The sequence below is a fragment of the Tinamus guttatus genome, unplaced genomic scaffold, assembly GCF_059628265.1.
Source record: "Tinamus guttatus ecotype Peru unplaced genomic scaffold, ASM5962826v1 Tinamus_guttatus_pri_ptg000060l, whole genome shotgun sequence".
Taxonomy (NCBI): domain Eukaryota; kingdom Metazoa; phylum Chordata; class Aves; order Tinamiformes; family Tinamidae; genus Tinamus; species Tinamus guttatus.
In genome coordinates this window covers 272155-284776 of record NW_028288594.1, presented here as the reverse complement: position 1 = coordinate 284776, position 12622 = coordinate 272155, and the positions used below count along the sequence as shown (strand labels likewise).

General features: G+C 49.8%; 1 protein-coding gene across 2 annotated transcripts; it reads right to left on the bottom strand.

The window, feature by feature from the left end:
- Positions 1-739: 739 nt before the first annotated feature.
- On the bottom strand, positions 740-1872 carry DLX2 (distal-less homeobox 2). Of its 2 annotated transcripts, none has more exons than XM_088540328.1 (3): positions 1475-1872; positions 1195-1382; positions 740-1057 (listed from the first exon to the last, which is right to left on the bottom strand). In XM_088540328.1, exons 1-3 carry the CDS (start codon positions 1797-1799, stop codon positions 785-787), a joined length of 786 nt encoding a protein of 261 aa, XP_088396454.1. In that variant the 5' UTR covers positions 1800-1872; the 3' UTR covers positions 740-784. The 2 variants fall into 2 exon arrangements, with proteins under 2 accessions (XP_088396454.1, XP_088396455.1); XM_088540329.1 differs by having other exon boundaries at positions 1195-1379.
- Positions 1873-12622: the final 10750 nt, after the last annotated feature.

The window sequence follows — 12622 nt, the reverse complement described above, 5'->3', positions numbered from 1 at the left end:
CCACAGCCGGGATGCAGCGGGGGGACAAGGGGACAAGATGGGGATCCCTCCGTATCCCCCCTCCTCCCCGCTTTTGGCGGGCTTTTGGCACCCCAGGCCCCGTCCCCAAAGAAAGTCAGCGTGGGCACCATGGAAACAATAATTTATTTAAATAATCTCTGCTTATTGTAAAAGAAACATTAAAGAGTGTTTAAGTTTTCCATAATAAATAACCCCAAATACCCTTTTTTTTTTCGTTCGCTCTCGCAGCTCTCAGTGCTCCGGTGCGCAGGGCAGGATCAGCAGCTCTAGCCGCGGGCGGCCGCGCAGGAGCCGCACAACCCGCGGCGCCGAGCGCGGCCGCAGCCGCCCCCACGGAGACGCCGGGGCCAGCGGCGCCGCGACAGCAGTCCCTCCGGGGCCGCCCCTCTCGCCAGGCACTGCCGGGGACGGCTAGAAAGGACAACTTAAACACGGGAGCTTCTCGTCTTTAATCTACATATAAAAATTATTATTTTTTATCATTTTATTTTTTTAACCCCAACATCAAAATGAGGTCATCCGCAAAGGCACCTATCGACTTTAAAAAAATAAAAAATAAAATTAACCGAAGTTCCGCACCAGGGATCTGATCATAAGGACGAGGCGGGGGGGGAGGAGGCGCGGAGCTCGCCCGGCCGCCAGCGTCCGCAGAGGCGCCGGGGCGGCGCGGAGCTCGGCGCCCGCAGCGCGGCCACGGAGCCGCCCGCGCTGCACGTCGGGGCCGCGGGCGCGCTGCCCCCGCGGGCTCCAGTCTCTGCGGCGCCTAGAAGAGGCCGCCGCCGCTGTGGGGGTGCGGGGGCTGCGGGAGCGGGGCGGCCGCCGGCGGGTACCACGAGTAGTTGCCGAGGAAGGCGGCGGCGCCAGGACTGGCGGTGCCCGCGGCGCCCGCCGTGCGCGGGTGCGGAGCGAAGTCCCAGGCGGGGGGAGAAGCGGGGGGCGGCGAGGCGCTGCGGCGCGGCGGCGGCTCCGCGGGCATCTCGCCGCTCTTCCACATCTTCTTGAACTTGGAGCGGCGGTTCTGGAACCAGATCTTCACCTGCCGCCGGCAGCGCCGTCAGGACGGCGGGCCCCGGGGGGGCGGCCGGCGCCTCCCGCCCTGCCCCCTCCCCCGGCAGCGGCGGCCCGGCCCCTCCCGCGGGCGGCCCCGTGGGGCGGGCGGGCGCCGAGCCCTACCTGTGTCTGCGTGAGGCCCAGGGACGCGGCCAGCTCCGCTCTCTCGGGCAGCGCGAGGTACTGCGTCTTCTGGAAGCGTCGCTGCAGCGCGGCGAGCTGGAAGCTCGAGTAGATGGTGCGGGGCTTGCGCACCTTCTTGGGCTTCCCATTCACCATGCGGATCTCTGGTTCGCAGTCGTCTTTCTCTGCTGCGGCAGGAACCGCGCCCCCGGTGAGCAATGCGCCCGTCCCGTCGGGGCCGCCGCCATGCCCACCCCCGTCCCACTCTCCCGCCACTTACCGGAGTCGTTGTTGGTCGGGGAGGCCCTGGAGCCGTAGGGCGCGTACGAGCCGTACGCGCCCGCGTAGCCCACGTCGTAGCCGGCCTTGGCGGAGTAGGGGGCGGTGCCGCCTCCCGCGTAGGGGTAGGAGCTCACGGGACCGTAGGGCGGCGCGGCCGCCGCGCCGGGCTGCTGGTTCGTGTAGTAGCTGCTGTCGGTGGCGGTGGACACGGGCAGCGTGGGCGACTCCTGTGGCTTGTGCAGGCCGCCGTGCGGCTGGTAGGTGCCCGCGGAGATGTGCGCGGCGTGCATGTCCGGCGCCAGGCTCTCCAGCACGCCGGTCATGCCGCCGCCGCGGCCCCGCGGCCGCCCCCGCGGGGCAGCCCCGCTCAGGGCCGGGCCGGCGCCCCCATGTGCGCTGCGCACCCGCGCTGCAGGGCCGGGCACCGCGCTCCGCGCTCCCGCCCGTGGCCCGGGCTCTGCGGCGCCGCGCGCGCCACGCGCGCCTTTAACACTGGTCACGTGGGCGCGCTGAACGTCACCTAGCAACGGCCAATGGGCGCCGCCTGCCCGCGGGGCACGCAGGGGCGCCCCGTCTGGGACACGGCGACACGCGGGAGCGGCCCGCGCGCCCGCGGCGCGAGCACCCGCCTCCCCGGCCCGCGCGCCCGGGGCCGCCCCGTCGGGGCGGGCTGCGCCCCCCCGCGGCGCCGCGAGGCAGACGTCGCGCCTCTGCCGCGCAGGACAGCGCGGGGCTTTTAAGGGGGGACGCGGCAGCAGGGCCGTGCGCCCGCGCGTGAGCGTGGGTAACCCCAAGCCCTCCTTGGCTCCTGCGGAGCCGCTTGGCGGCCCCCCCTCGCGCGTCCCCGAGGCGCAGCCGGGCGGACTCGCCGTCGGGCCGGCGCCGCGCAGCCCTCGGCCGCCCCCTCGCGGCGGCGCCCGTCGGGGAGGAGGACAGGGCCCGGCGGCGCCCGGGAGCCGCAGCCCGGGGCGGGGAAGCGGCTCCCGGGGCTGCTTCGTGCGTGGTGGGTGTTCCCTCGGCGGCACCTCTCCGCCGGGGCCCCTTACCGACCATTCGATTATTTTCTTTTCTTTTCTTTTCTTTTCTTTTCTTTTCTTTTCTTTTCTTTTCTTTTCTTTTCTTTTATTTTATTTTATTTTATTTTATTTTATTTTATTTTATTTTATTTCATTTCATTTCATTTCATTTCATTTCATTTCGTTGCATAGTGTTTTGCTTTATTGTTTTATCTACCTCCTCGGGGCACAGAGGAGCGCAGGTGCGGCCCTGCCCCGGCGCTGCGCGGGGTGCGGAGCTCCGCGCGGAGTACAGGGCACCTGCTGCTCGCTGTCCTTTATCCGAATGGTTTTCCTCACGCGAGGTGGCCTTGCAGCGAGTGCAGGGCACGTGAACGGGCACCTGGTGGCTGCTCGTGCGGAGACCTGTTCTGCTCTGAAATGGAGGCCGCTGCTGGGTCCTGGGGCCTGGCTTTACCATTTCTCGCTGGCCTGAGCTTTGCTCCTTCCCAGGGACAGTGCTGTTGCCTTGAGAGAAGCAGCCGGGTGAGAAGGGCTTGACTCTCCAGGACGGAAGGGAGGCAAGGAGGGAGAGAGACCCTAATTCCTGTGAATGTTAAAAAAGACCCTTCTCTGAACCTTGATATTAGTAATGGCTTAAAAAAACATTGGCATTAGCTGATGCGTATTTATGCACTTTCTCATTCTTATATGGAATCCATCATTTCAGTTCTACTTTTTGGGGGAATGTGGCAGTTGTTGGAATGGGCAACTAGCAAGGCCCCAGGAGGCCCTGGGGAGGGGGAGGCAACATTTGGAGGGGGAAGGGAGCTCTGTGCCCTAACTGCTCCGTGTGCCGGGGCTGGGAGCCTTGGGCGTCGCACGTCATGGGTTGCTTATGTCTTGTGAGAAGCAGTGCTCAGATCAGACAAAAGACGTGTCTTACAGAGGCTGCTCACCCCCCTGCGCATGGGATCAAGATGCTTGTCTTCATTGCAGGGAGCTCAGCCCTCAGCAGTTTTGATTGAGAGATTCGTATAAATTGTGCAGCTTTCATTGTCAGACGCTGCAAAACAACTGGGCAGGTTTTGTTGCTGTTGACCTTCCTGGCTTAGCAGCATCCAGAACTGTGGACACATTATGTTTGTCAGGTTTGCTAAATATGCTGTACAGAGAGGGCACCACTAGTCTTTAAAATCATCATCTTTCCAGCTGATCAGTTTGAAGCCATTAAAAAACACTTTTTCACTTTTTTTTTTTTTTTTTTTACAGATGACTCACAGAAATGGCTACGGTAACTCCTGCCTGGTATGTTTAGATTTATTTTCTATTTTACTGTTTCTGTAGTTCTCTACCAGACTTCACATGAGCTGTGAGGGTGGCACTTCCAGACAGATGCTCTCAGACTTTATGGGTAGAATAGATTCAATAAAGGACCAACAGAGCCAGTTGTCCCATGGTATTTTATCTCAAGCCTGATTTGAAGCAGACAGCACTGAGCATTAAGGAAGAGGTTTGTTTTTAATCCTCTGCCATTGCAGATGTTATTTTACCTATTGTGATCCACCCACCCATGTCACTTACCTCCACGGGCATGGGGTGAGTCTTGGGAAATGGGCTGTTTGTGTCCCACAATGTTAAAAAAGGTGATGGGACTTTACACCGCTGTGACACGTTAACTGGTATGCGTTTATTTTCCTGACTGTAGGAAGTGTTTTCCATTAGATCTGTAGCGATACAAGACATAGTAGAGTCCTGCACATCTGTCCTCATGACAGAAAGGGTGTTTGAATCACGTGCTGCACAAAGCTGTGAGGAGGGTTTGTGCTCGCGTTGTGCCTATGAGTTCCAGTATTACTCGCTGGAGTGATAGCACTGGTTAAATCTTCCTTTTTTGAAGGATTAAGCATATCTGCTTTAATAACTTGCATGAATCTTTTCAACCCCTCTCTGGAAGCTTTCTACCTGCTGTGCTTAGTTTCAGAGTCCAGTGTTGTCTTTTTCCTCTCTAAAACCAGTTTATTATCTCATGTGTCCATTCATCAGATTACTGCAGGCCCCACAGAGCCTCTCCGTCAGGGATCCCCCCGGTGTGGCTCCCCTGGCTTTCTATTCTCAGCCTCGTGCTGCATGTAGCACGTACAGGCACTACAGGAGACATGGGCTCCATGAAATCCTTTCAGAGTTTTTTGTTAAGCTGTTTTGGCCTCAGATTATCTTTCTCATTGAAAATTCACTGGTAGCTCTGCACTTCTTTTCAGCAGAAACCTTTGCAGACTGGAGAACAGTCTATGAATTTAATAGCGGATTTGTCCAGTGCTATTTCGCATAGGTGTTTCTCATTTGTTTCTTTGCACGATGTGGAGGAAGTTCATATGGAGCAATGTCCCTAAAGGGTGCGCAGCCTCAGGCCCTGGGCTGACAATGTAGTTCAAGCACATTCTTGGGTCTAATTATTGATACCACTGGGGGGAAATAAAGCAGCTCTCCTGTGAGCAGAGCAGGAAGGCTGTGGAACAGTGGTCCTCCAGGCAAGGAAGGTGTGTTTTGGAGGATGAAGCAGCATATGTCTATGTGCTCCCTCTTGCTTTTTTTTTTTTTTTTTTCCTGTAAAATCCAACCTCATCCTGAAGCAGGGCTCTTCTGCAGCTCCAGCCACCTCTCGTGTTTCCAGATTTTGTTTTTAAACAACTATCCATAAGCGCTTTTTTTTTTTTTCCTAGGTTATATGTGGCAGGTATTTTGTTGCTCTGCCTGAAGGAATAGTCTCAGGAAGACTCTTGCAACCGGGGCCGTGATGTCCCTTCGCTGCCTGTGTGCTGGGTGTTCCCAGCTCGCAGAGCAGGGCAACATGGGCATGGAGCTTGGAGCGGGACAGCACCTGGGGAGCACAAGAGCGACTCGTTGCTCCTTTGAAGTATACAGTCATATGGGAATATTATCTAAATTTCGTGTGTGTGAGAATATTTAGATGGTGAAAATCCTTAGTGAAATGTGCAGTGAGAAGGCACTCTCAAAATGAATTATTACAGTTTTTTTAATGTTACTGTGGGTGAGAAGCATGAGAAAAGATGAGAGGCGTGTTTTTTTTGAGCAGATTGGGGCAGAGTTGATAATTTGTGTCACTTTGAGCTCCTATTTGGCACAGGTAGCAGAGAAGAGGTATTTTTGCCTCTCCTGTAGTATCTGCACAATGTTTAGCTGAGCAGTTTCAGCATGGTTTTTAAGCGCAACACAGGAAATAATATAAACTGCCTTGATTTAAAAAATGATTTAAGCTTGGTTAGTGGACAAATGCTGTATCACCTCCATCTGGTTGGATGTGCTTTGCTCTTTCGAGCCAGTGAAGCAGCCGGGGTGTGGAGGGCAGTTTCTCCTGCAGCCTCTTGCTTGAATTCTGCCTGGCAGATAGCAAGGTCTAGTCCATCTGGAAAGCAGGAACGTCTAGCGCAGAAAGGAGGAAAGCTTGCTTTTCTTTAAGGAAGGTACACTCAGGAACTCCTCTGAGGTCAGGCAGCTGCAACACGCTTTGGACATGGTCTAGATAGCTGCATTTCCACCTGGACTGACACAAAATGAACTCAAAGCCTGGGCTGCGCGGGCAACAGAGCTTCTTCACAGGAGCATTTGGGCAGGTGCTCTGGGATCAATACTGGCTGCCCTCGCCTCCATAGGCAGTGTAAATAGAGCTGCTGGATAGCTCCGACACCTGAATAAATGAAATTAAAAAAATCTTTTCCTCTGCTGAGAAAATACAAACATGCAAACCCAAAGATATTTGAAGTAATTTGCTTTTTGTTTTTTCAAGGTGGTCAAGTCAAGATGATCGAAGTGACTAAGTTAAGGTGATTTTGACTTGCGGAGCTGGAGCTGTTCAGTGAGCTGGCTGAGAAAGCCTTTCCTCGAGCCGTACAACTGATGTCCAGCCTGTAAGTATGGAAACAGAGAGTGTGAATCCTCCCTGCGGAGTGCTCGGCCTCACAGTCTGCACACACTTTTATCCTGAAATCACTTCTCTTTTGGAGGGAAGGGCATGTCAGGAACTGTGTCAGATTCGCAAGTGTTCCTGGCCATTCATTTTCCTGCAGCTGCTTAGCTTACAAGACAGGTAGGTGCTTTACACATGCATTTCATCGCATAGTATTTTTCCTTTTGGCAGAATGCCTAGACCTGGGAATTACATGCCTTTTATGCACACTGCTGTAAATCTCAATAAGTGAAATTAGAATGTCTCTCTTGCCCTGTCGGCATGGTTGTCATGGTTAGTGTAGCAATCTAGACCAGCCCAACCTTGGAAAATGTTCTTTCCTGCCCCCCCTCCCTCTTCTCCCCACAGTTATGTAAACTACATAACCCAGAATAAGAGAGGTTATAAGAAAGCACTGGATAAGAAAAGTAACTATTAATAACAGATTACATAAAGTGGTGGTTGATGGGAGATTAGCTAAGCAATTCGATTACCTTCAGACTCTCTTACCTTATTGACTTAGTGTTTAATTTGCAAAAGGGATTGAACAAATGGGTTAAAATAATAATAACAATACTGAAGTGCAAGCAATCTAAGTGGCCACAGGATGTCCCCACTGTTCCATGGTAATGCACCTGTTAGGCCACTTACCTTGTAGTACAAAGCTCAGCACTTCCGTAGTTGTGGTGCTTCAGCTGTCCCAAGCTTAAGGTTTACCTTTATGTTCCTGATGTTTTTAACTGAGAGTGACTGGTAACATCGCCTCTGGTAGAGGGAGGAGACAAAAAAGGGGAATACTTTGGTTGGCTAGTTTGTTTTATTTCTGAATTTTCTTTTACATTTTCCAAAGATTGGGAATGGACAAGACTTTATTTTTTGAGGCAACAGTCACTTGTTCTGCATGAATATTTTTTGGTCTCAAGGATGTGCACAGGAAAGAGTAGAGAGCATAAGGGAGAAGAGCAAAAGAGTACAGAAGGCCTAGCCAGGGTGGGACTGCATGCAGGAGGATCCTGAGAGGCCAGGAGCAGCCACTCTGTCATGCATGGGGCTTGGTACCATCTCCTTAGGAATGGCCCATGGGGCTCAGTTTGCCTTAGGAATCCTTTAGAGCCAGTAACATACCCAGTGCTCAGCACCTCTGAAAATCGCAGCTGGTATTCTGAAGTCAGCTAATGTCTGAGAGGAGGAAAAAATGACATTTTGCATAGCCTGTTGTGCCTGTAAATCCTCGCAGGGAGACCTGGTGCACTTGGTGCACACAGACATGATTTACATGTGTATGGCCATTCCAGCTTGTGAGAAAACGCAAAGAGGAAGCTCTTCTGCCCCAAGTGACTCCTTGATCTGACTCTCCCTTCTGCAGTACTGGGGCACTGAGTTATATTTGTGTATGCTGGCACATTAACCTTTTCGTACTGAACTGAAATCTCCTCTCTGTAGGAGCACAGTACCTGCAGTATTCTGCAGTCTTGTTTATCTGGCAGCTTCCATGGGTAGATTTTTAATAGCTCCGTAGACCAGACTTGTCTAAGTAACTACAATAATTACGCTTCAAACAACAGACGACTGGCATTTCACCTAGAGCTGTTTTCTTGGGAGTGGATGAATGTGAATTTATTATCTTAATAGGCAGTACTCTAGAAATAAGCTCACTGTGCAGCACTGAGTGAACCAGTAAATTGCATCTCTTCTTGTCCTGGAGGACAGACTGCCCAAATCAATATGATTATACATGGTTTGTATGGTTTATTAGCAGGGCTTGGAGGGAAATGGGTATTTCCTCTTTTCCAACAAGTTATGTCTGCTGGGTATTTTGTGTGTGAACATGCATTCCCTTTTGTGTCAGGCTTTCCCAACAAGCATGAAAGGATTTTTATAAGCAGGGCATATGCTGTCATCCACTTGGGTATAGGCAGGTTTCCCAGTGGATCAGTTTCCTGCCATCGTTCCTCAGTGGGCTGGCCCACCAACATCCGAAGCAGCTTTGCATGGAATATCCAGCTCTGGTGGACCTGTAGCAGGATGGGCAAAATTCAAAGCAATGGGTTTCCTGTGGATGTAGACAGCAAATCTTGCCTCAGAGCTAGTTTCTCAACACTTACATTATCTGAAATGAAGTAATTTAATGGCGAAAGCTGCTGGCAAAGTAGAGAAGCCTTTCACGGTGCTTCTGGAATGGGAAGGCTGAAGCTCTTGTACTGTGTACACAGACTCACTGGGAAAGTGACACTCGACTGCACTGTGGAGTTCAGCGTGGCCAGGTTTTGTAAGGAACCTCAGTGCTTTTATTCAAGCATTTTGTTGCATGCATTAGTACTGCATTGCTAAGTGCATCAAAGGAAAAGGCAGCTTGCAAGCAGGGGATTTTTGTACTCTAATTGAAGAACTGTCAGCAGTTGCTCTTCAGCAACATGAGGCAGCACATATTTGAGGAATAACTGCTCTTCTGGCATAAAGTGTGCAGTGGATGCCTTGCATGCATCTGTCTTCAAGATGAAAATGCCCTCTCGATGGTGTGTGGCTTGTGTGGCCCAGCTAAGTGTCTCAGAGCTCTGCAGAGACCTAATAATAACCTTGTGTTGTAATTAGCAATTCTTTAAAGAAATAGTTAGATTCAGCAAGTGTATTACCATTGCTGATTTCCTTAATGAACAGACAACAGAAGGTAAGTAAATAAGCTGTTGTGTCAGCCTCTGCTCTGTTTGTCTGATGTGCTGCCCAGCACTTATTTAAGCATATTATACAGGGGGCAAACAAATTGGACCTTCCTGTTCCAGGTGACACGGCTGCCAACAAGCTGCTTTCTTGTTGTCTCTCAGCCATTTCCTCACTGTTTTTGACAGCAAACTCACCTGACGGATCCCACGTGTTGTCCTTAATGCAAGCCCAGTGATGTTAGCTATTAATCAGGAATCAGTGATGAGTCATCTCTTAAAACACTGTTAATCTGAAATTCACTCTGCTGTATCCGTTCTTTGTTATACTGTTAGTTTTTTTTTTTTTTTTTTTTACTGGAGGGATAGGACACACATTTATTGAGGCTTCATTTAAACCAGGTTTAGAACTTTTTTCAACACTGTTTTGGCAAAGTTTCTTGTTCGCTAGCTTTCATGAATAATCACACTTCTGCCTGCACCCGAGTTGACTGCAGGCACAAGATGCTTCTGAAGCAAGTTATCTCTTGCTCTGTTTGCACATGGTCACCTTTGGACCTAACAGCTTGTGCGGGAGATGTTTTTGGTGTTAAGTGAATTGGCAAAGGGAAGGAATGGGAGGTCTTCAGAGGCAGAGTTGTAACTTTTCATGCTTGGAAAACCTCATACTTTCCTTGCACATCAGTTGTTGTTAAAGAAGCACTTAAATATAGCATTTCATTTTAAATAGAGATATATAATGTGTTTCTTAATTGCTCAATAATATATAATAATACTTGGTTCATCTACTTACACAGATGTGAGGTTTGCATTAACAGTTTCAACACAAATTTTGAGACACTGGGCCTTTTTCCATGGTGCTGGAGGTGGAAAAGAAAGCTGCATACAAGTGAAAGTAGGGAGAAAATCTCTTTTACAGTAAGTCTGGTTATACTCTTGCATCCACACTCCCCCTCACTTTACAGTATTGAAAATAGATATTTGAAACTGGAGTCAGTGTAAACCACAACAATCTTCTTGAAAAGTCTGAAAAGAATAAAACTTTTCCCAAAGTACAGAGAGTGAAGCAATTTTCCTGAGTAGTTTCAAACTGTTACTGGGTAACATCTGGAAGGCCTGGGTGCTCCCAGAAGGAACCCAGTGAGCTGTATGTGACTGCAACTTCTTTGGGGGGTGCCTGCAGTTTGTGTTTGGTCTTAGTCTGTTCATGTATTTGTGAGTCTTCACTGAAGAGAAACATCCCTGTCTGGGACTGAAACTTAAAAAAAAAAAAAAAAAAAAGTTGTTAGTAAATGCCTGGCGTGCTCTTGTTTTTCTCTCTGCCGCATGGCAGCTCCGTTCGTCTGGCACAAGCACCACCGATGTGACAGGCTGATTAGTGGGTAGGTACTTTCTCACTATGTCCACTTGGCTGCACTGTAGATTTATAAATGTTACCTTAAAAAAAAAAAAAAGTCTTCCTCTCCTGGCTCTTGTTTCTTAGATTGGTACTTAAGCCAAGTTTGAAAACATTTTTCTTTCTCTCTCTCTCTCTCTTTTTGTTTTCATTCGTGAGAACGAGACTATGGAAAATCATCCTGACCATAGCCTAAACGCCTGCAGGTTACACGCTTGGGCCGATTTGCACATCTGCTCTTAGACGCCTGTTGAACATAGGAATGCAGCAGCTGAACATTTTTGTTGTGCCCGTGTTCATGTGGCTGTGCGGCTGAAGGCCTCGTCAGGGCCAGGCCAGCCCTGGCACGGGGCTGAGGGGGCGTGAGCTGCGTTGTGACCGGGCCTGGCCGATCCCTGGGGCCTGGCCCCTCCAGCGGTGTCGGTGTTGGGTGAGACGTGGCTAGTCTCCCTGGAGCTCGTGGGAATGCTGCCCTCTCCAACATGTGGGACACTCGTACCCACAGCAATGGTGTCTAGGCTGATTCTTAAGGATGGCTTCCCAGGCGGAGATCTCAGAGCGCCCTGATCTGAAAATGATCTTGATTTGATAGGTGCTATCAGTTCCGGGTTGGTATCTCTAGCCTTGATTATGATGAATCGTGAGCTAGATTTTAGTGGAATTCCTTCTCAGTCTGCCACAGCATATGAGTCAATTTGTATGTTACACCATTCAAATATTAACTATTATTATTACATATTGCTGTCTATTAGCTTTAAAGATCAAGCATGGGGAACAGCATTTAGTAATGCATGATGTTAACAAACAGCATTACTTGGCAGCCTGACCACCCAGCTTATATAAAAAAAAAAAAGGCTTTGGCTTTCGTATCAGTGAGATCTTTGTATTGCTGCCAGCATGCTTTCCACAACACTGCCTCATGGTTGTGTAAAACTTCGGCGAGGGGAAGACTTACAGAAATAACAGGCTCCACCATTGTGCAACAAGATTATACGCTGCTTATCATAGATGAAGTGCTAAGTGCTGGCTGAGTCATCAAAGAGATTGAGATGGATGTGTGTGAGTGGACGGCTGCGTGTTTAACTTCTTCCTTGTATTCCTTGCTGTAACATTGGTTTAGCTGTTGAGCCTTGGTACTTTCACCAATACTTGCTGTGTTTAGCTCCTGCCAATTCTGAGTAAGCCCCGCTCGCAACCACGACCAGAGGTTTGTAAGTCTGTTCTTCCTTAGCTATCTGGGCCACATCTGCCAAATTCCTTGGAGAACCCGTAGGTTTCTTACCTGCTGATTCCAGCTGTCTCGATCATGTAGATTTCCTAGCTCTGTACCTAACAAATGTGCTTCATCGTGATTTGAGAGTGACAGTTTAAAAAATATTTTAATCCCAAAATGTTCCTTTTGCAACATTAAATGACTTCTTCTCTATTGGCCAGATGCATAAAGTGCAGTTTTGTTTTGTTCCCCCATACCTTTTCCTTTGAATATCAATGACATTTACCTCAAATGTATCTTGGCTATCACAGCAGAAACTAAGGCTTTACAGCATGTGTCCCTATTTCTTGGCAAAGCAGTTGCTTGACTGAAAGCCACCATAAAAATAAGTAATGACTTCAGCCTCAGTAAAAACTTAAACAGTGCTTTGTCAAAGACACTTCTTATGCCTGGAAAAACAGCATTGGGAGTGTGTTTTGCAGAAATGATCTGGAGTATTCAGGCATCTTGCAGGTGAAGCAGTTCAGTGCTACCCTGAGAACAACCAGAAGCTCTAGGCAGCCCTATCTCAGTCCCACGGTTCTCATTATCAGTGCACATTAACACCTTTTATACTGGGCAGGGACCATTAACACCTTTATATTGCAGAGTAGCTATGCAGTGGAAAACTATAAGTTGGCATTTCCTTTGCAGTTTAAAAATAGACATCAATAACATGTATATATGGTTGTGTGCTGTAGGAGCTCATAACAAATGTGGCATGACAAACTCCGTGTTTTTTTTTATTTTTTTCCCCCCCACATAGCAGTTCAGCCCCGCCAGCCGTTTGTTGCTGATAGGCAGCCTCGAGCTGGCAAACAGTGCTCAGCAACTGATAAGCTCAGCGGATACTGAGGTGCTGGTAGCATCAGACACTGC